This window comes from Tinamus guttatus, unplaced genomic scaffold, assembly GCF_059628265.1.
Source record: "Tinamus guttatus ecotype Peru unplaced genomic scaffold, ASM5962826v1 Tinamus_guttatus_pri_ptg000441l, whole genome shotgun sequence".
In the NCBI taxonomy this organism is placed as follows: domain Eukaryota; kingdom Metazoa; phylum Chordata; class Aves; order Tinamiformes; family Tinamidae; genus Tinamus; species Tinamus guttatus.
The window spans coordinates 257616-280275 of NW_028288975.1; the positions used below are offsets into that span (position 1 = coordinate 257616).

At 38.9% G+C, this 22660-nt stretch overlaps 1 protein-coding gene across 2 annotated transcripts; it reads left to right on the forward strand.

Annotated features, from left to right (window-relative positions):
- The first annotated feature begins 132 nt into the window (after positions 1-132).
- ANKRD13C (ankyrin repeat domain 13C) lies at positions 133-21918 on the forward strand. Of its 2 annotated transcripts, none has more exons than XM_088531940.1 (13): positions 133-566; positions 6875-6916; positions 9377-9481; positions 10521-10621; positions 10958-11003; positions 12628-12694; positions 14587-14731; positions 15471-15602; positions 16485-16646; positions 17399-17478; positions 18975-19073; positions 19713-19813; positions 21071-21918. In XM_088531940.1, exons 1-13 carry the CDS (start codon positions 224-226, stop codon positions 21199-21201), a joined length of 1554 nt encoding a protein of 517 aa, XP_088388066.1. In that variant the 5' UTR covers positions 133-223; the 3' UTR covers positions 21202-21918. The 2 variants fall into 2 exon arrangements, with proteins under 2 accessions (XP_088388066.1, XP_010212342.2); XM_010214040.2 differs by having other exon boundaries at positions 10536-10621.
- The last annotated feature ends 742 nt before the right edge of the window (positions 21919-22660 follow it).

Consider the following 22660-nt stretch of genomic DNA (forward strand, 5'->3'; position numbering starts at 1 on the left):
CGCCGCTCTCGCGATGCCGGGGCGGTCTCGCCCTTCGCGCCGCGCCGCGTCTCGCGGGAGCAGCCCGCCAAGATGGAGGCGGCGGCGGCGGCGCGGGGCCGCTGAGCGGGGCCGCGCGGGGCTCCCGCGGGCCGGGGCCGTTGGTGGCGGCGGGCGATGCGGGCGGGGCGGCAGCCGCCGCCGCGGCTCTGAGCGCCTCATCGCGCCCGGCCTCCCGCCCGCCATGACCGGAGAGAAGCTGCGCTCGCTGCGCAGGGACCACAAGCCCAGCAAGGAGGACGGGGACCTGCTGGCGCCCGGCGAGGAGGAGGCGGCCGCCGCGCCCGGGGGGCTCTTCACGGGCGGGCGCGGCAAGGGCGGCCGCGCCGGGGGGCACCGCATCTTCAGCAACCACCAGCACCGGGCGCCGCTCAAGGGGGGCCCGGCGGGCGGCGGGACAGGCCCGGCCGCCGAGCCCGACAAGAGCCCCGCGCACTTCCCCGTGCACGAGTGCGTCTTCAAGGGCGACGTGAGGCGCCTGTCGGCCCTCATCCGCACGCAGGGCATCGGCCAGAAGGACAGTCACGGTGAGCGCCGAGGCGGCGGCGGGGACGCGCCTGGGGGAGGGAGCTGCCCCACGGCCCTCCGGGGCGCTGCTCGGGCCCCGCTTGCCCCGGTCCCCCCGTTATCCCGTGCGGTGCAGGCTGTCCCTGCTGGGGAGCATGGCCAGGCCTTCGGACCGCATCTCTGCTTTTCACTTCTCCCCATTCTACTCAGCACGAGCTGTTCTCTATCGCCTTTGTTTATTTATCTGTCTATTTTTAACTTCTGTGTTTATCCTTCCTGAGACTTGGCTGGTTGGGGATGGCAGTGGAAACTATAATAGGAGCTCTCCGCAAAAACCAGCGTGGCTCTGCCTCACCTAGACAACATTTCCTGGAACTTTCTTAATGAGAGCGAGCATGTTAGTCATTTTTTTTATAGTCACGCAAAGAGGAAGCTCTTCCTGCGTCCCAGAGTCACCTCGTGTCCCTTCAGGGTTCTTGCTCATTGGTTTGTTTTGAGCTGTCACCCCTTCTCTTTTGGAGGTGACAGGATTTAGGGGTGCTCGGGTGGGTTCCTTGGCTGTTAGTCATCTTTAATTTTTCTCTTGTTGAAGAAAAAAAGTCCTTCAAATCCTAGCACTGAAGCATCTAAGAGTAACCGTCTGGTCACTTGTCCCGCTGTGAGGTTGCATCAGACGTGGAAGCAACAGTAGCAGCAGTAGGAATGCGATCCTCACCTTACTTTATAAGATATAAATACTTAAAAACTTGCTAGGACACTTAACACGGTTAATTCAGGGAATAGTCTACATGTTTAAAAAATGAATTAGCATGTCAAGTTACCCTAAAAGTTTTTTCTTTTTTTAGTCTGTAAGTTTCCTGCCTTAAAAAAAAAAAAAAAAAAAGGAGTAACACAATCTGTTCGTGCTGGAGAACATAAGTTATATGTATGTGGTGTCTGGACAAGCTGTGATTAAAGGATGACGTTCTTCCTGATTAAGAGATCGCTGTTTGCTTTGTTTTCCTTGTGTAAAACAAAAAGGAGTGTTCAGCCAGAGTGATCTGTGGGATGGGTACACGAGGAGGATCACTGTCACTGGGAATTATAAACCATGTCCCTGATAATTGCAGGCGTTTTGAAATACAGACCAGTGTATGTAATGCCAGAGTAACTTCTAGTTTCTCGGTTAAAATGGACACTAGTATTTCTTACAATGGTTTGCTACAACGTTTTTCTGAGTAGTGCATTTTTCATGTCATCTTCATTCAGGTTGTTGCTGCAAGGGCTGTTAGAATGAAAGCAACAGGTCCAGAAAGATTTTTTTTTTCTTCTTTCTTTCTTCTGCTGATTTCTCCTCTCTGCCTTTCCCAACATCTCATCAAATCACTTATATCATTGGTATCTATGGCACTTCCTGGCCCATCTTTGACTTACCACAAATATTATACCAGGATTTATATGAATATACGCATGTGCGTGTACACATATATGTTCATATTTCAAATCAACACCATTCTGCTTTCTCATTACACTTCAGAGTAAAAAATCTGTGGGGTTTTCCATTCATTGTCTTCTTCCAAATTTTTACTTGAAGTGTTGCTTTGTAATTAAGAAAAGCCTGACCAGTATGGCCTTATTGCTTTCTGACATTTTTCTGCCTGACTCCGCTATTCACTTGTTTACATATTTGAATTATGAGTTATTGGGGTAAGTAATCTTAGTTTATGATTTTAATAAAAAATAAGACAGAAGAATCCTACTGCATGACAAATGAGTGACTGAAGGGAAAGAACTCCTAGTAACTACTGTTGCTTGTAGATTGGCCCTATTTTTAGGGTGTGTTTAGTGTACATTTATATTCTAAAAAGCTGAGTCCGATAGAATATTAAACCATGGTGTTGTGATGACACAAACATTTGCTATGTTTGTAAATTTGAGTGTAACCTCTCTAATTTACTGATGAGCAACAGCTCTGAGCTCTGTTTAGAGAGCAAAAAGAGTATTGTTAATCCAAAAGAAATGAATTGCTTTTGAGAAACTCGTAAGTGTACATATTAGCTATCTTTTTTATGTTATGATAGGAAAAATAAAAGTATAAATATATATTAGAAATAACAATATGTTATCATGTTCCAGGAGAGGCAAATCTTTTTCTGGAGTTACTCTCTGGAAACACCTTGTAGGTATGCCAAAACTCTACCTGTACCTACAAAGATGTTTAACTTCTAATCTTTTATTAGGCAAGTGCTCTACTTTGTACAAATTATTTTTGTTTACATAGCCTGGGTGTACACCTGCATGATTTTAGGCATGGTTGTATCAGTAATGCCTTGGAATAAGGCCCTATGGTTTACAAAGATTAAATTTGAGCATGGGGATAATAAATGCTCATTTTCCAAAGCTAGTGATGTCAAGGAAATCGTCTTCAGGTACAAGGGATACATGCAACTGGTTTATATGGTGAATCAAGCAGAGTAGTTGTTAAAAGGGAAGTCTCTGAGAAGGAGCTTGATTGCAGCTGGTTGGGTGTATCAATATACAATCTCAGTCTAAAAGTGATCATATCAAATATTATCAGGAAGGTGATTAAGTTGTGTGGAAGTAATCAAAACTACATGTCAGCCACTTATTATATAAGGGCATGGTAAATAATTACTGCTTTCCTAAGCAGGTAAACCACATAGTTGTATTTTTGCACCCTTCTGTCTCTTGCTGGCGATGGTCTTCTGTAAAGCTGTTATTTTCATGGTATCTGAGGCTTGGTGTTTGGTTTTGCTTTAATTCATTGAATGCCAAGTTGTTGAAAGTCTCCTTTGCCACTGTCTTGCCTTCCCTGGTACAAGTGCTTTGTTGCCCTGTGAACTGGGTAGGAAAGGTTGATTAGGGTTAAAGTTCACAATTCTTCTTCCCTCCCATTAATTTTAACCCTGAGCAGTTTGGCAGCCCAACTGCAGAATTATTCTGTGTGCTGTTGATAGTAAACATTCAGGAGAAGCCCCAGCTCTTCTTGAGTTGAATAAACTGAACATGGTTAGTATTTAAGGTGGATAGAAGTGGAAGTTGTGCTGTGGTGGAGCTGCAGTGAGACGATTCCCTTTGAATGCAGTGGTGGCTGGTACTAATTACATGGTGAATCTGGGACTTCTGCCACCGTGCTTTGGGATCTCCAACTTTCCCAAAGAAGTAGAAGCAAATTTGTTCCGCTGTTCTTGCCAGATAGCCAGACTTCTGAGAAATAGAGCAAGCCTTTGGCTGCTGCCCTTCAGATCCTGATAAGTCCTGCTGCTTCTGGAGTGATAGGGCTGGCAGCGTGTGCTGGCTGGGAGACTCTGCTCTGCTCCGAGGCACTTGCTTTCTCTTCGTGCTCCTGGGCAGAGTGCGAGCTGGTCTCTGCTTAAGCCTATCACGGGGTAAAGGAGATCCTGCTGCCTGAAAACTTGCTGGGGCAGGACTGTGCGGATGGTGTTCTGCAAGCTGACACTCTTGAGGACCACTGCTGCACCCGGCTTTCTCCGTTTCTGTGACATATAATCACGTACAGATTTCTTAGTTTATTTTAATAAATCAGACTTAAATTTGCTGCTGATATAACTCGCTCTGGACCAAAGAGCATCAAGACCACTGTGGATTTAATCAGATTTCAGGAAGGCTGAGATGATTAGTGATGGAACTGGGCAAAATCCTGTTCCATGTCTGTTTTTTTTTTTTTTTTTTTTCTCTTGTTGAGGCTGTTATCCTTTGGGAGAGGGTGCAGGAGCAACAGTTTGTTTGGTTGACAGGTCAGGATCAAACATCACATGGAAGTACTTTCTGTGAGGCAGCAATGGGATTTTGACAAAAAAAATTATGAGAGATTAATGTGTTTTTACATGGTTTGGTTTACTGTGTATATTTCAAAGGAAGATGTGTCTGTGCTGCCACATTCCAGGCTTATCTAAAGCAACCATACACTGTTGTGTTGTATTCTCGCCCACCACCTCTCCCCTTTCCTGAAGCCTTTTTCCTCGCCTACCTGTTAGTGATTCCTCTCCCTCTGGTACGTCAGCTCATGTCTATTTTATCACACTGATGTCTGCTAATCCGTAGATTCCTACTTACCACGTGCTTACTGGCTTAAAAAACCAGCGTGAAGGATGATCCCTCTTGCTCCAGATTAGGGGAGAAATACCTCCTCCTCCTCCACCACCATCATCCTACCAGGAAGAGGAGATACAGGGACAGTTAATAGAGCTGGAGTTCTCAGTTTGCTGCTTCTGGGCTTGGTCTGGGGAGCAAGAGGCTTTCTGGGCTTGGTCTGGGGAGCAAGAGGCTTTCTGACAATATATGACCAAGCTTAACCTTTGACTGCTTCTGACAATTAAGGAGAAAACACTGTTTGGGGGTTTTGTTTATTTTGTTTGTTCGTTTGTTCCAATTATGCTGTTCATCTTCCTCAAAAATCGTGCTTTTTTTTTCCCTCTCTGTACTTTAACGTTGGTTTTACATGTGCCTCCTTCCCTGCCCCTCTTTTCCATTGTGTTCCATTTTCTGATACATTTTTTGAATTGTGCTCTTTGGTGTATATATGATTTCAGCATGAAAGAAAATTCTCTGTTGGAAGAGATCCCTGGAGGTAGTGTAGTCCAGCCTCCCGCCCAATGCACAGATACCATCAGAGTTGGATCGGGTTTCTCACAACCTTATCCAGGAGAGTTTTGGAATGATGTATGTTGTTACACACTGATATATCAGTTCACATTTAGCAGCAGAATTAAATTCATCAAAGTTCCCAGGAACACTGTCGCGGGCCCGGCTGACTCTCATTTTGCTGTTTCTTGCCACTGTGCCAAGCTGTCAGGGGCCCGAGCTGTCTGCCTCTGGACTGGAAGGACATCTCTGTTTTATTCAGCATTTGAAAGGTGTCCGCTTTATTTATTTTAAGGCTGAATTTATTTTTAACTGAAGAGAAAACACATCATCTAGTGCTTTTAATATTTTTTCCTGTTTAAATGCCTAATTAGATGAGCAAAACATTTCCCCCATCTTGCATAATTTCAGTTCTCTGAGTGTATGTTTTGGCTCATTGTCAAGTTTGTTCCTCAATAACATCATTACTTTAGAGGCTTAACAAAGAAGGAGAGTTGCATCCAATATTCTAAAGTATGTCATGGCTTGGAGAGCTTGCAAAATCTATTAACAGAAAATTTGTGGTCAGCTTAGTTAGAGTGTGCATAATGAATGAGGATGTAACTGAGACGTTGCTAGTGACTTGCAAGAAGAATAATTTATACTGTGTTTTGAATAACTAATTAAGAAGCACTTAGGAACTCTGCTGTTGCTGCCTTTCTTCATCAGAGATTTTGTGATACTGTATCATACCAGGAATGCTTTCATATAAGGGAGTCAACAAATGTTTGGGGCTATATCTTTTGGATTTGCAGTGAAATGACATTGTCGTTTGCTTGTAGCAATCTTCATTGCTAAAGTGATACCCTAAAATATCCCTAAAATTCAGTGTATTGGATTGTGAAATAAACTTGGTTACCATTTTTTTCTGTCAACTTCACTGAAAAAGTATTTAAACATATAAGTACAGACTAGTATATTCAAATGGAATAGTTTTGCTTCCATAGGCTTCATTTAAAAAAAAGTACTAGAATTTTAGTAGCAGCATTAATGCAGAAAAACAACTCTAACTCATTGTTCATATTTAGGAGAACAACTACAAAATGTATTATTTGCATAACCTGGAAAACAGCAGGTTGTTTATAATTTTTGCTAATAATCTTGGATGCCTTTTTTGTTTGTTTGTTTTTAAACTTGGCAAACAGCAAGGCTTTTTTTTTTTTCTTTTGTAGTGAAGGTTAGACTATTATTTCATAACCTGTCCAATGCTCTACTAGTGTAAAAAAAAAAAAAAAAAAAAAAAGTACAGGATCTGAAAAATTAATAAAATATGCTCTTAAAAATTTAATCATAATCATATCTTTGAGTAGCTCTTACCCTAGATCTGTCATTCTTTATAAAATATCAGACTTCTCAGACCATAAAAGTGTAGATGTTTTGTATCATTTTCTTGAAAGTATAACTGGGTCTTCCGTTATGTGGAACAAGTTCCAAGATACAAATGTACAAGCTTTGTCCATGAAATGTGCTTCAGATGTGCCTGTCTTAAAAGTACCACGTGAAGACTGTATCTAGGCCTTCCTTAAGAAATGCAGCTCATGTTTTAGTGTGTGTCTTTTTTAGGTCACAGTAACTGAGTTTTCTTAATATGTGAGTTTTGAGCTGTGTGTGCAAACTCCTGAAGGAATTGCAGTGATTTCTGTTGCACTGAATCTAATATTTTGTATTTATTTATTTATTTTAGGAAACACTCCTTTACATCTTGCTGTGATGTTGGGCCATAAAGGTGGGTAAACCCATTAATTTTATCTGATCTTAAATTATCCTCCAGATTTGGGATGGGGGAGGGGGGGAAGATTCTCCTATTTCACTTAATGGGATCTTGTGTTTCAAACTATTTCAAACCTGAATAGCTTTTCTGAGAAGGAGGATCCTCACAGATTTATGAGAGAGAAGTTTAAGAAGAAATCGTGGCTATTTCATAGGGTTTGGTGAAGCAGTCGGAGCGTGGGCAGGGTGGGAAGCAGAGGCAGCAGCTGCAGGGGCAGGGGAAGCGCGCCCGGGCTGCGGGGAGCGCCGTTCAGCAGGCTCGGAGGGCCTCCGTCCAGGCAGACCCCTCCTGTAATCCACAATTCCTGCGTGCTGCCGAAAGCTTCCGAATTCCCAGCGTGCGAGGATGCCCTTTTCCATCCTCAGTGCGTTTCTGGTTATTAGTGTTGTCCTGCTCCTTGATGAGCTGCTCAGTAAAGGTCTTGAGCAACCACAAATAAGGCGTTTCCCTCTGCAGGAGGGTTACCAGTTGCACAGCTAAAATCTGGATGCTTTCAAGCAACGATGTTCAGTCATGGATGTGACTTCTTATGCATTGTGCCTTATTGCACTGTTTGCATCAAGCCCTGGCTTGTCTCAGGGTCATTAGTTAATGTTTACTAGCCTTGCACTCTTGTTGTAGTAAGGTTTGTGGCTGTTTTGTTTTATTTTAAGGTGATTAGCTGTCTTGAAGGGGCATTTTCCACATGACATGGTGTGATGCCGTTGTAGTTAGAAATACAGATAACTAACTTTGATCAAAAATGTTTTTCCTAATAACTCTCCTATTTTAATTCAGTACTCTTGAATACTTACTGTTTTAGTTTGTTTTAAAACTTATTTGGCTGGTTTATATTTCAAATCTAGGATAGAAAGCCCCTGCCATCCACTGCTGACAAACTCCTCACCTGTGCTTGTGCAGCAGCAGTGGAGATGCAGCCTGCTAGGTGCTGCTGGTGGCTTTGAGCACTCTGCACAGGCTCTGTCAGCATTTTGATCTTCATTTGTTAATAGTATATTTGAATTACAAACATTCATTCTGAGACTCTTCATAAGAGTTACGTGGAAAATGGGACTGGGTGAGATTTGAGTGGATTACTTAGTACATTTGTGTTCAAGACAACTGTATCTAAATTATTTGTTTAAAATTTCATTGTAAATATGAAAAGGATGAAGTGAAGGTAAATCTGATCTGTTTGTTCCGGGGTCCAGTTCTGTGTTCTATAGAAGTTAAGGACAACTTATTCAGGTCTTCTTTCTAGCATCTTTTCACACACTTACTAAACGTACATCCTGTTTAGCTGAAAATGCAGTCTGGCTAGCAAGTGCAGCCCCGTTTGCCTGTTCAGTTTAGAGTGGTGGTGTTGTGCTAGGGAGTTACCTAAGCAGCCATAAAAATACCGTTGGATGATTAAGTAGTTAAGGCTTGTTTATTTACTGCTGAAGATGGCATATTCATTGCTCAAGTCCTTCCTTTTCCAAACGCCGCTCAGCACTGACTCATGGCTGTTGCATCTTGAGTGACTAGTACGGTTTCCTGTGCCGCCTACGGTAGGAGAAAAAGAGCCAGGAAGTTTCTCTATAATTCCTGCCCATCCTGCTCCAAACAAGACATTTGTTCAGGCTGCAGCTTCATAGCACTGAATCATTTGGAGATGGATGACGGTGGATGCTACATGGTGAGGAAACCAGTTAGAAGTTAAAGAATTGTTGAAGTGAGGACAGTATGTTCAACACACGGAAACACACAGAGATTTCTTCTTCCGTGTTGCCTGTCCAAGCTAGAGTAACTGTAACGTGATGTGGGATGGTGCTGTGAGATGTTGTAGCAGGTAGGGAGGTACTTGAGTCTGTGTTGCAGTGACAGCTTCCCCTCATGCCCCCTTATCCAGGGTTCTCAAAACTGGCCCAAAATCTGTGGGTCTGTGCAGGTTTCTAGCAGCCTGGTTCACTGTGGACATTTACAGGGGAAAGGGGGAAGGCTGCGCATCTTTGTCATGTTCAGGACCATTAAATATGTCCCGATTCAGGCCTTTGTGAATGAAGTCAAGATAATCTATTCAACTTTTAAAATGTTATTATGTGTTTGTGTGCCGGCACGCGTGCAGACCCACATGCATGCAACTGCACCTTTGTGGAAACCAAAATACAGAAATCAGGAGGGTGGTAATTCTGTATGTGTGTAAGTGATGGTTGATCACTTAGGCATTAGGTTTTTAATGCCAATGTTGAACAGGAAAGAGCGTCAAATGCTTTATAAATATTTTTTGTGTGTTTGAGGTTTGGGATTAGAATTCAGATGTTGTAATAATCTGTTAAGATATTGATTATCTGCTGCTTTTTGATCATCGAAAAATGTCATTTTCTATATTATAAATGATTATACTTTTAAAAATCCTGTTGTTTATTGTAACTGAATATTGTTACTCTGTTACAGAGTGTGCCCACTTACTTTTAGCCCACAATGCTCCAGTAAAGGTGAAAAATGCTCAGGGATGGAGCCCTCTTGCAGAAGCCATCAGCTATGGAGACAGACAAATGAGTAAGAATCTCAGTTGTTACTTAATCAAAACAAATACCTTGTGCAAACTAGGAAAACAATCTTTCAAAAAAAATACATATTAAAAAAATCTCTATTTTACGTGTTTGAACAGTTTATATAGACCCACGAAACTTTTTTTTTTTTAATATATCTTCATATATGTTAATCTGTACTCATGTTGTTGTCCTAATTTCAATAGGAAAGAAATTGCATTAAGATAAATAATGTTAAGTAGAGTTAAGATAAGGCTCATAAATTATTTAAAAAGCTATAAATGATCATTCACTATTTAGAATTAGAGGTACAAGTTGGAAATGGATTTCAGCTGTATAGAATCATCTAATTGAAACAGCTCCATGTATAGTACTCAAATGTATGACATTGGATGTAACGATTGGCAATGCAATGTTGCCTTCCTGTTACATTTCAGCAGGCCCGCAGCTAAATGTAATGATTCAAGTTAATTACTTACCCATCCCACATGTGAAGCAGTAAAGGGAAAAGTATTCTGCTGCACTCATGAGTGGGTGGTAGTAGTATTTGGTTTTATCATGTCCCATAGCAGAGAAATTATCATCTGGCTTTACAATATATTAATGTGCTAGTTTCTAATATAGTGGCAACATTCTACAAGTGAGCTCCTCACTGCTGAAGGATTGTCTTGGTGGGAGTAAATGCTGATCAGTCCCCAGGCTCGTGTTTGGTAATGCACACGGATGTAATGTTCACTAATTTGTGAACAAAGACAAAAACCCTGACGTGTGTATATGTATATTAACCTTAAAGTATATTAAAAATAAGCTTGTCTTCCTGCTGTGATCCTCGTAGTTATGTATATTAAATTAATATATACTAAAAAAAAGCTTTTCTTCCTGCTGTGATCCTCGTAGTTTATGTATAATTAGTATAACTCGAAGGGAATTTCCCTCAAGACTGGAATATTACATTTGCCTACATTTTTCCATTGCTATGTGAATATTTGTAAAGTAATTATATTATATTGATTTTAACAAACAAATAGAATATTTTTATCTTATAGTTAATGTCTGTTTAGTTACTGCACTCCTAAGGAAGCTTAAGCAGCAGTCCAGGGAAAGCGTTGAAGAAAAGCGACCTCGATTATTAAAAGCCCTAAAAGAGGTAAGGTTTATTTTTTTGTTTGTGCATTGTGGGGGGGAAATAGTATCTTATGGTTCTCTCTAGAAAAGCTTCAAGCAAAAGATCTTCAAAAATGGATGCTTCAAATGACTTGCATAATTTCTTCAGCATTAATTCTACTGTAGGCTAAACCCTCAGATATGTTTAATTTCAGTATTGGTTAACTAACTCCAGATTGGTGTACTTTCTGCAGAAAGAAGAAGGTTTTCTTTGTTTCACCTGTTTTAATTAATTAGTCAAAATTTCCACGTTTCAGCAAAGTTTGCAGTTGTCATTTTGACTAGAAAGTATGCTAAAGCTCTCTTGTTTTCATCTCAGCTAGGTGACTTCTATCTAGAGCTTCACTGGGATTTTCAAAGTTGGGGTAAGAAATTGCATATTCCCTTTTGTAGAGATAATACAGTTGGTCTTCACCATTTGTTCTCTCTGGCTTCATTTACTTCAGTTTGCATAGTGTAAAATTTACAGTCCCATTCTCAAGATATCAGTGATAAAAGACAGACAACTTTTTTGATTAATTATTTTTGGTTCCTCATTTTTGGACCTGCATATTTTTCTGTAACCTAGTGCGTAGTGGGGTATAGGAACAAGCTGCTGTTTACTTTAAAAATAATATTTTATTTTTATAAAAAAAAAGTTTGTGTGGTCGTTTGGTGTCACTGTAGAGCAGTGGTTTGAGTACTGAGCTGAATTTCTTATTTGGCTTTTTGAAGTTCAACCTGGGCTCCAAGTACTTGGCGTTGCATTAAGTGCAACCATTTAGCCTGTCCTGAGAGCTTAGCTTCATGCCGACACACATTCCACAAGACAGGATGACCGATAGGAGTAATCTACTCAAATGCATTAAGTAGTTTTCAGTTTCCACCTCCTCTTATGTGTAGAAATCTAAGCAAATTAACAGAAATTTATTAGCGATGGTCAGTGTGTCTCATTAACTTACCTTGGTGATATTCCCTGTAGAAACATAAATTTTATATTAGTATAGTCTAGTTACTTGGTGTACTACATGCCTCTTCCAGTATTCAGAGGAGGAATGAGCAGCTGAGCTGCAACCAAAAGTTGAGCAGATATAAAATACCTCTTGCTTAGGAGATCTCCTGTGCCCTGGGTGTTCAATGAGTGGGATTTCTCACAGAACAGTCAATATTAAATAAATAAATGAAATAAAAGAGAGTAGGGGTAGGCGTGGAGTAAGACCTGGCTTAGTGATGATGCCACGACCTGGCTTGCAGAGTTATGATGGCAGTCAGACACTGTGCAGAAAAAGGGCCAGGAATAAAGCTGAGCTTTAAGGTTCCTCTCCTCTAGCATTCTCACTGAACAGGAGGGTGCACCTCTCTTGACACGGTGTGGTTTTTATAGATGATCTCACTTCTTGAAGAGAAAGATGGACAGGACAGTCCTTTTGCTGATTATTGGTCTTTTTGGTTAATTGCATTTATACGCTCAAATATTTATAGTACTAATTGAAGAAAAGTGTTGAAATGCTTTAATGTTTAGTTGCCTTTGTTGCCATAAAATAAATGGTGCCCTCCAAAATGAGGGCAGCTGCAGTCTCATATATCTATCTCATGTGCACAGACGGTTTAATGTTAGCTTGAGCTTTTAAGCAGAGTGCTTTGGATTTCTTTCTGCTTGTGGGTGTTTGGTACAGTTGTAGCTAAGCTTTCAGTCAGTGAAATACTAAATCCTGAGACTAAAACTTCAAGTAAGTTACAAATGATACACCTGTGGCTAAGGACATTAAGTTCTATCCTGGTGCTGGAAGTGGTCTGTACAAACCCCGATCAGTTGTTCAGTTACTGACCCTGGAAAAAAAGCCTTCCTTCACTGCATGTCTACTGAGATTATGATAGAAATTTGGTATGTTGGATTTATATTAAAATCCATCAAAATGTAAACTGGTGTAGTTTCAATAGAAATACATTTCAAAATAACCTTTTGGTATTTTAATGTTCTAATTATATTATCTCTCCCTTTACATCTAGTGCCTTTACTCTCCCGAATTCTGCCTTCTGATGCATGTAAAATACACAAGCAAGGTATAAATATCAGGTAAGTACTGATTTATGGTATGTGATATCTAAAGTCATAAATAACTACATGTTGTGAGACAACTGGACTTGAGTGTGCTCCGAAAGAAAGAGTGAGGAGACTGCAGCTGTCAGTGAAACAGTGTTGTGTCGGTGCCTGGCTCCTTAGGGGCAGGAAGTGTTTTAAACCTCTGTTTAACAATGTATAAACAAGTTTTATATTAGTTTCTGATTGATTTTTTTTTTTAAGTGCGTAGTGTACCTTTAATTGCATCTCTATTAGTATTAAATGGCAGAGCTAAGCAATTAGCTGAGTTCATTTTGTATTTAGAATACCTTTAAAATATTTAAGAATTTCCAAAATTGGTATATACCTACTTACCTGTTGGCATGTTCTTTTCTTTCTACGTCTATTGAAGTTACTGGATAGTAAATAAGCATATGAACTGAGTTAAGAAACCTGTAGGAGATGATGCAGACACCCAACAAAGCAGTATGATTAATACTTGTATTTATCAATTTGAATTTAACTTTTTTTTTTCCTGAGTTACTGAAAATATAAAGCAGAAGTATTTATGCTTTGCATGGCTGTACCTACCTGTCACGATAATGATTGACTGATAAAAGCAAATTTGATGATATTTGTAACAGAATGTCAAATAGACAAGTTTTCTGTGTGTTGTGGCAAAATATCACGGCTGTGAACTCTGTAGTGCTTAAAAAAACAGAGAAAGGGGGAAAAAAGTAGTATAGGTTCACTTTTTAATATGCTTAAAACCTCTGATATTCACAAAATCAGGGTGTTTCCAGCATTTTTGAGAGCTCAGCTCTTTAATTGGATGATTTAACTAGTTCAGGTGGGATTTTTTTGGATTCAAGTGTCTCTCCTATTTAAATTCCAAAATTAAAACATTCGGGATCATTATTCAATAGAAACCTCTGTTCCTATTAAAGCTTTTAGCACAGAAATGTGGATTGACTTTGTAGGTCAGATCTCAGCCTGAGATCTCCCCTCACTCTTCCCTCCTCCCTCCCCATCTTTTCCCCTTTTTTTGTCCTCTCATTTTTGGGTCAGGTGCCCCTACAGCTGGGAGTTACACGACTGACTGGAAATAGCTACTGAGTTTTCTTGTATGTAAAGGCTAATACGTGATGAGTACTGAGCAAGAGCTGCTTAGAGCTGAAGTGTTACTGAATTCAGGTCTTTAGCCCTTTCTTTAAAAAGTAAATACACTAGCAATAATCCCCAGGAATTGCTAAGGTCATCTTTGTCCTCAGCCTCATGCTTTAATTCTTAAAGTCAGTTGAAGTGTTTTGTTTTTGTTGGGAAGGGAAAAATAGAAACAATCGAACTGAAATGGGTAATGTTGTTACTCACATCATTGGCAGTTTCTCCTGGAACAGGAAGTCGATCACATAGAGCAGTTACATTTCATAAATTCTAGTACGTCCTCATGCTGGCAGCTTGGAAATGAAGTAAAAGTGTCTGTAAAGGTCTTGAAATAAAGTAAAAGTAGAAACTTTGTTCAAATAACTTTCTGTTTTATTATTATTATTATTCTATTATATATATGTTACTTTGTTCAAATAACTTTCTGTTTTATTATTATTATTATTATTCTATTATATATATGTTATGGAGCAAAAGATTTAAATTTTCCTATGTTTAGTATTGCATAAAAACAGCTTAGAATTAATTTATAATGGCACACACATAATATGAAATCTTATGATAGTTAATACTAGTTTTTTTTTAATTTCTGCATCTAGAATTCCTTTATGGAGTATTCTTTGAAAACTTAGACCTTAATATGCATGATTATGGCCAGAAAAGGTTCTGTATGCAGTTGGAACTCACTGGTGTATTGCAGTGTTTATGGGTAATTATTTTTAAGTGTTGGTTGTTTTTCACAGGCTGGACACAACTCTCATCGACTTTACCGACATGAAGTGCCAACGAGGGGATTTAAGCTTCATTTTTAACGGTGACGCAGCACCCTCTGAATCTTTTGTAGTTTTAGACAATGAGCAAAAAGTTTACCAGCGAATACATCATGAGGTGAGGAGCTGCGTGGATGGGAAACAACTGCAGCTTTTTCTGTCCATTAGAAGTCTGATAAATTAATTAAATAAAATGTGCTTCAGAAAAATCTAGCTTCAAAGAAATGCAAACCAGAGATTTTTTGTGTGTGTTTAGCTGATATAACTTAAGTTCTATTAGTGACATAAAGTTTTCTTTGAAAACACTGCTTTTTGAATACAGATATCTAATTAAGAGAAAGCTAAAAATATAGAGCTATTAGAAAACAGTCATATCACTTTAGGTAAATAAATATGTTTGAATTATGAAGCATGCCACTTTTAATCTTTCCAGTGGACTTAATTCAGATGTTGACAGTTATTTTTATCAAACCTGGCATCCACCAGGTTTGCACCCATTTGGTCACTCTGTTGCCAGTGTGTGTTTTTTAAGAACAAAAGGGGCATGAATCATTGGACACGTTGTGTTTAGACAACAGTTCTTTTAATTACAAGTCTCTCTGTTAATCATTCAACTATATGGATCTTGGCCCTTTCAAGGGATGTGGTTGCTGAATTGGGTAAATCATGCTTACGTGTTTGACTTGCAGTAATATTTAAGGTGGAACTACTTAGTAATGATTTGGATGGAACTTTTATAATTCTGATTAAAAATTCAGGAAATACAAATTCTGGTAACACTTTCAAAGGAAAAGGTTTATTTACTTCAAAAGGAGGAATACTAAGTTCTGTCATGTGTTTGGATTTTTTTTACCTAGGAATCGGAGATGGAAACAGAAGAGGAGGTTGACATTTTAATGAGCAGTGATATTTACTCAGCAACGTTATCAACCAAATCAATTACCTTCACACGTGCCCAGACCGGATGGCTTTTTCGAGAAGACAAAACAGTAAGCTAGAAAGAACTGTCATAGGCTGACACAGAGTGGTTCAGACAGCAGTATAATGTAGTTGAGTAATGTAGTGGGTAGAAATAAGAGAAAAACAATGAGGTTTTCGTTCCCCAGAAAGGGTGGGAAAATCACTGCCTCCCTGCCCTGTGGGCATCGCACAGAATGTGTGTGATACTGCACTGCCTTGGCAGGAACACGGGGCTTGGGAGAGCTCCCAGGGAAGAGCTGCTGGGAAAAACGAGCTCGTGTAACCTGTGTGCCCATCTGCACATATGTGTATAGATATATGTATTCACACACACACACATGTTCCAAGATTTACAGTGAGGAGTCTGTGGACTTACATCAGTGAAATGAAGGAAAAAAGCACAGAAAGGTGTTCTGGGAATGGTGTCCTTTGACACTGAGTGGTCAGTGTTTTCTTCCTGTTTGAAATGTATGTTCTCAGCTGTGAAAACAACTGAGAAATAACTACCTACACATCTCCTTTGGGCAGGAAAATGCAATGTTGGGATTAGCTCTGGAGAGGTTTTGTTTTCATCTGGATCCAACATGTAGTACTTTCTACATACATAAAATATTGCATGTGTAAATTATCATTTACCACAACTTGCTATTTAAGAGCAGATTTCTCTTGGCCTCTCTCAGATGAATTCTTGAACAGTTTCTTCGGACATAGCTATTTCATGTGAATTGAAATTTTATTCCTGATGAAATTTTTGTTTGTGCTGTATTTTAAATTACTGAGAGTGTACACTAATATTGCACTGAAGTATAGTGTTACATATATATACATATATATATATATATGTAAGTGAATTAAAAAGGCCTATTTTGTTTTCTTTTTTGGCTTATTAACGTCAAGTTTATTTCTTATAGGAAAGAGTAGGGAACTTCTTGGCAGATTTCTACCTGGTTAATGGACTTGTATTAGAATCAAGGAAAAGAAGGGAACATCTCAGTGAGGAGGATATTCTTCGAAATAAAGCTATCATGGAGAGTCTGAGTAAAGGTGGCAATTTAATGGAACAAAATTTTGAGGTAATTTAAATCATTCTTTTCAGCATGCTGATTTTTGCATGGGAGAATAAACTTTCACACTAGTCATACAGCAAAATTAATACATCATACTTTTGCTCTGTTGTCTTAACTTTAAAATAATAGATACTTAGAATGGTTTCTATGAATGTAACTTATGAATGCAGTCGGTGTGATCTGTTCATGTATCAGCCTGATTAGTGCACACATTGAGGGGTTTCTTTGATTATTTTGAATATGTCGGTCTTAACTACGGCTGTTTGTGAAAGATGTGTTTAGCTGCGGCAAATGAATTCAAGTTGTCTTAGACTGACTGCTTATGCTTTAGAATACCCTTCAGGTTCCCTTTGCCATCATTTTTCCTTACTGTTCCTCAGAAGCCTGTTGTTGTCGCCATGAAATTGGAAACCTCTCAAATGAGCCAAACATTCTCTAGGAATATGTATACAGCCTTTTAAAAAGGATTAACTTATTTCTATATTAATTTGTTCTTTGCTGCACATAGTTGGATTAAGTTGAATTAAGTTGTGCATTAAAACAGCCAACTTCTGTTCAAAATTCTGTTTGAGGTCTAATATCTAAATGGAGAGCAGGACAGAAAGGAGAAGGAGAAGCTTGTGAAATTCCAGCTGGCCACTAGACAAAATACATTGCTGCTCTTCCTAGAATTAAACTACAATTTTATCTTTTAAATGGTAAAGTTTTGGAAGAAGACAAAAAGAGGCAAATAGCTGAGACTTTTCTTTCTTTAACAGCCTGTGAGACGACAGTCACTTACTCCGCCATCACCCAATACAATTACATGGGAAGAGTATATATCTGCTGAAAATGGAAAGTAAGTATTTTTGGGTTGAGGTCTCCTGCAGACAGGTTTAGATTATTAGTATATAGTTCAATCTCATCTAGTTTGTGCATACTTTTATAGTTTTCTGATAACAGAGGAACATTGGTTTCATTCTCTGTCATGTTTTATGTTCTAGTAGACTGGTTGAGAAACTGGCACCTGTATAAGTAGATAATAGTATTGCACCAAGAGATGATACAAATATCAGATGGGCATCTAGCTATAGCTTGAAACTTAAATAGATGTGAATTATTTCAAAATGTTTAAGCTGGTGTTTTTTAAGGAAAGTCTTCAGTAAAACTCATTGCTGTAATTCATTAATCTTTATTAATGATAGTAATAAATGATTCAATTGACCATGTTTAAAATGAAAACAAAGTGTGTGATTTTATCCTCCAGATATGTGCAAAAACAAATGCTTCTGGAATGACATACATAACTGTGGATGTTAGCCAAGTCTTTGCAGTCTCTGCTAGCTGTGTAACTAGGTAGTGAATAGGTGTAGTTTTTCCTACTTTTATAGAAAAGTCAAGCCATTGAGTTCATTTTCTAGGACTGAATGCTGCCTAGGAATTGAATGTAGAAGGGCCCCAAAGTAAACTGAGTGCATCACAGAAACAGCATTGATAAAAGGGCTTGCTTCTCAGAAATTCAGATTATCCTGTAGTCAGATGTTACCAGTGAAGATGGTATTACAGTACAGACTTACTAAAAAGGCCCACAAGTATAGTGGATTTTTCATTCGATTTGCCTTTTTTTTTTTTTTTGAATTCATTTTTATGTGAGTGTGCTTTTTTTTCTTTTTTTTTCCTGTATTTGAGACAGAAGAAACATTCAAACAGAGTACATACATTGTGCTTGAGCAGCTGTTAGTGTTGGGACCAAAATGTATAAGCCTGTTAGATTTTGTTTAATATTCTAATTACCTGAAGGCAGTTCAGAGGCACATACAGTTTTCTAGTTAATATAAAACAGAGGAGGAGAAGATGGGTTACTTAATTTCTTACCCTGTCCTATTACAGAATTGTTTCCTGCCTGGGTTTTCCAGTACTGATTACCTTTCCTGCTTTCCCTGAGGTTGTTCCATAGTCTAAACTGGGCACAAGATTAAATTTCTTCTAGTTCAGCTTGATACTTTGTTCACTTGTAATATAGCATATACTATATATAGCATATATCTCTATTATGTTGTACATATACTATATATATTTTGTTCATTCACTCTGATACCACCCAAAATATATCCTTAGGTAACTGTCACGTCTCTGCGCACTGTTTATTAATATGACATCCATGTGGGCTTTTTTGAATATTGTTGTTTTTTCCTTAATTATTTTTGTCTTGTCTCCAGGTTTACCAGAATTTGCAGTAATCTGAATTGCAGTGGCTACCATTTCCTCTGTTACTGTGCATTGCTCTTGTTTCACCATTTCCTTAACTGCAATTTTTACTGACTTCTTCTTTCTTTCTTCTACTCCCCTTTGAAGAGCTCCTCATCTGGGTAGAGAGCTGGTCTGCAAAGAAAGCAAGAAAACCTTTAAAGCCACGATAGCAATGAGCCAGGAATTTCCTTTAGGAATTGAATCGTAAGTTAAAAACTATTGTCTGGAAATGCTGTTTGTACCTAGGAAATGTATTAATGTGTTTATGAACTGCAAAATTCTTCCTGTCTTCAGATTTTGTGGCTTTGGCAGTTCAAAAACGTGAATAAAGTTGTGTTTTAGGGTAAGAAACCGTTAAAATTGGAGACCTCAGAGCTGATGGGCCCAAGTGTTAAGGTTAAGACCAGAGGTTTGACCAGGTTTGTCACTGGGTTCTCATTATACTAATGTGCTTGATCCTACAGGATACTAAAACATCTTTGCCCACGGGCATCGGCACACAATTGTGTTCCCTAAACGTGGACAAAACCACATGTTGGGCCCTTTTTATGGGGAAGGAGGTTCAGAGAAGTGAGTGTGAAGCACGGTGTGCTTCAGCTGCTTGTAAAACAGGAGGACAAGAGACAAAGGGCTTCGTGTGATTTGTATGGATGTAGTAAAGCATTACAGATCACTAGGAAACAAACGTGACAATGCTGGTGTTAAAGCTCTAAGGATATATATTTAAATGGTGTAGTTTTTCTTTATTTATTTCTTTGCTCCGTAGATCATTTTTATCTTCTCTGGTGTGAAAAGTAAACTTGTGAAACAAGAATTTATAATGAAATCCATTCTCTTTTTCAGGTTATTGAATGTTTTAGAAGTAATTGCACCCTTCAAGCACTTTAACAAACTTAGAGAATTTGTTCAAATGAAGCTTCCACCAGGCTTTCCTGTAAAATTAGGTAAGGTGACTCCTGTAACTTCAATGGTTTTGTATTTCCAGAATATTCGTGCCTATAATATGCTTAAAAATTCTATTTTTAAGTTTTAGAAAAAACTGTCTCTTCTTAACATGAGTGTGTTGCTGTAGATTTTGGAGAAAGTAGCTACACTACTGGAAATAGTCTTAGGTTTGAAAAAGGAAACCTGTCTGAAGGAAGAATATAGTCACAGCCACAAAGAGAGTTCTTTAGCATTTCTCTGGTGCTAGGTCTTGCTGTAAGAATAGCATTGACACACTGAAGTACACCTTCGTTGAAGAATGATCTTGGTCTTGAGTAAAGGATTTTGTAGAGTTTTTCGTATGAGTGGTGATACATCATTCACTTATAAACAAATGAGAAACTAAACTGTTGCTAACAAATAGAAATGTATAAAATATTTTATTCCTGGATGCATATAAATAAAACATAAAATAACAAAATCCAATAGTCGCTTTTCTAAAGGTTGCAGGTTTTCTTTCATAGCAGCAGGATAAATTTTCATTTTTGTTCTGTTTAAGCTTGAGCATTGTGAACAGACTGAATTCTACCTTCTATTATATTGGCACTGGCAGCTGTCTCTGCATTTGAGGTTTGAAATTTGCCTAGCTTGTTAACTTAGTTCATGGATAAGCCACTTCTAATGAGGACAGTTCTTAAACTTCAACATGAATTTAAAATGAAGAAGTGAAATGAAAAATATAAATGGAAGCATATATTCTAAAGCAAACATGGCAAAGAGCTGAACTCTGCATGTGAGCTTGTCAGCTGAAACCTAAACAGGGCAAGATTACTTTATCTTGTGGTATCTTCAGGCCAGTTCCTCTGTTTGAACAGATTATTCTGCACGTTGACAGCACCTTGAAGCTGTTCATCCAAGCCAAACTTCTACCTTGTCTTTTGTTTCTGTGTTATTAATCTGCATAAAGAAAGACACTTATTTAATTACATCCATGTTTTTGAATGGTGTATTCAGTTGGCTACTCTTTCCCCCCTCAGACTGTTTGAGCAGATTCTTCAATATCTTTAAAGCACATTCTCATTTTCTTTAGGCTTTGAGTTTCATGCATGCGGTTATCTGAAATATCAAAGAAATTTCCATGTATTGGCAAATCTGAAATATCAAGGAACTTTCTGCGTATTAGCAAATCAGAAGACATGGCATGAAATAACTACTGCTGATTATTGCTAAACTTGTATTTCTTTCCTCTTCCCTGTCCCATTTTACTTCCTACCTAGATATTCCGGTATTCCCCACCATCACAGCCACTGTGACTTTTCAGGAGTTTCGTTACGACGAGTTTGATGAATCCATCTTCACTATTCCTGATGACTACAAGGAGGACCCCAGCCATTTTCCTGATCTGTAATTAAACTGGAAGGTTAATGGTGACTAACAATACCAGCGTATCACAGTGAAAGCAAATGGATGCAAAGAGCCCACAGGTATTATAGGTATGGGAGTGGGTCATACAGGAAGGGACAAACTTAAATAACCCAGAAGAAAAGGGAACATGCATCAAATGACTGGTGTACTGGTGTTCACTATAATGGGCATCCTAATCTAGGCCCTGATTTACAGCAAGTCTCCTGACGTGTCGCTCACACTTTTGTACATCCCGTGCTGCAAGCGTGGTAGTCTGACACTTCGGTGACCCTAAAAATATTTAATAGCTGTGAGGACTATCATTCATTTTTAAATTTTTTACATTTCTTCTTGGTGATACTGAAAGCACTCTTGGACCATTAGCATAAAAATTGAAATGTCTTAGCTGGATATTAATCCTTTAAAACATCACACTGTATTTAAGATGACCATGTTATATTCTTTCATGCTTTGTTTTCATGAATTGTAAACTATGTATCATTATGTATAGTTCAGTAATTTGAATGTTAGTTGAACATATATTAGAAGGAATGCATTTCCTGTAGGTGAATGAACCAAATGGCAACCATTAAACAATTGCGTTTTCGTATTGCAGTACACATCAGAAAGGGCATTCACTCTGCAGGGAATTAGGTACCACCTTAGCACCTGAGTGCAGGCCGTTGTGGTGCTATCCGTGTCTCTGGACTGGTGATTTCTTCCCTGAGCTCTGTGTTACTCTTTCTCTCATTGGCTCTGCAGGTAACGTTTTTGTCACCGTGGCCTCCGCAGCCCTCGCGGTGTCCCGGCCTGGTGTTGGTTAGCTTGGAGCTCCTGAGGGAGAAATCGCCACTTTTTTTCCTTTTTTTCACGCTCACTTAGGAGACTTGCTCCAGTTGATGGGTAACCATCAACCAAGTTACCTTGCTTGTGTGTCCGGCAGCCACTGGAATACCGGCGTGCGGATGAGGAGTTGCTAGAACAATAAGCTCAAGCGTTGTTCTCTTAACAAAAACTGTTTCTCTTGAAGTTAGTTTAATTGTAGTGCACACTGAATAGAGCTCACACTGGAAGATTTTACCTACAATTGCTTAGTATGTTTCCAAATTAATTTTCTTCTTAATATTTTTAATAGGTAGGGAGTTGCATTACTCTGGTTTCTTGAGCTTATTCTCATTCCAAGTGGTTCCAGTCTCCTAATTTGACAATAATCCAGCTTTCTGGTTTGTTAGAAAGACTTTGTGCAACAGGCTAATGGTGCTATTTGTTTGTATTAAGAAATTTAGAATAACGTGCTGTGGTGTAACTGTACAAAAATGTAAATACTTTCAAAATTATATTCTTTGTGCACTGTAGTTAAAACTTTTTCTGGAAATCAATAGAGTTATGTTTGAAACTTTATAATAAAGAGTACCATCAAAGCTTAGCAAAGGTAACCCACCTGACTAACCCTGCAGATGGAG

Bases quoted from the DNA above. Each gene is read 5' to 3' on its own strand.
- ANKRD13C (XM_088531940.1), top strand. From the start codon at position 224: ATGACCGGAGAGAAGCTGCGCTCGCTGCGCAGGGACCACAAGCCCAGC. The intron at 19,074-19,712 runs GTAAGTTAAAAA...TCTCTTTTTCAG, and splicing joins TTTCCTTTAGGAATTGAATC to GTTATTGAATGTTTTAGAAG. The intron at 19,814-21,070 runs GTAAGGTGACTC...CTTCCTACCTAG, and splicing joins AGGCTTTCCTGTAAAATTAG to ATATTCCGGTATTCCCCACC.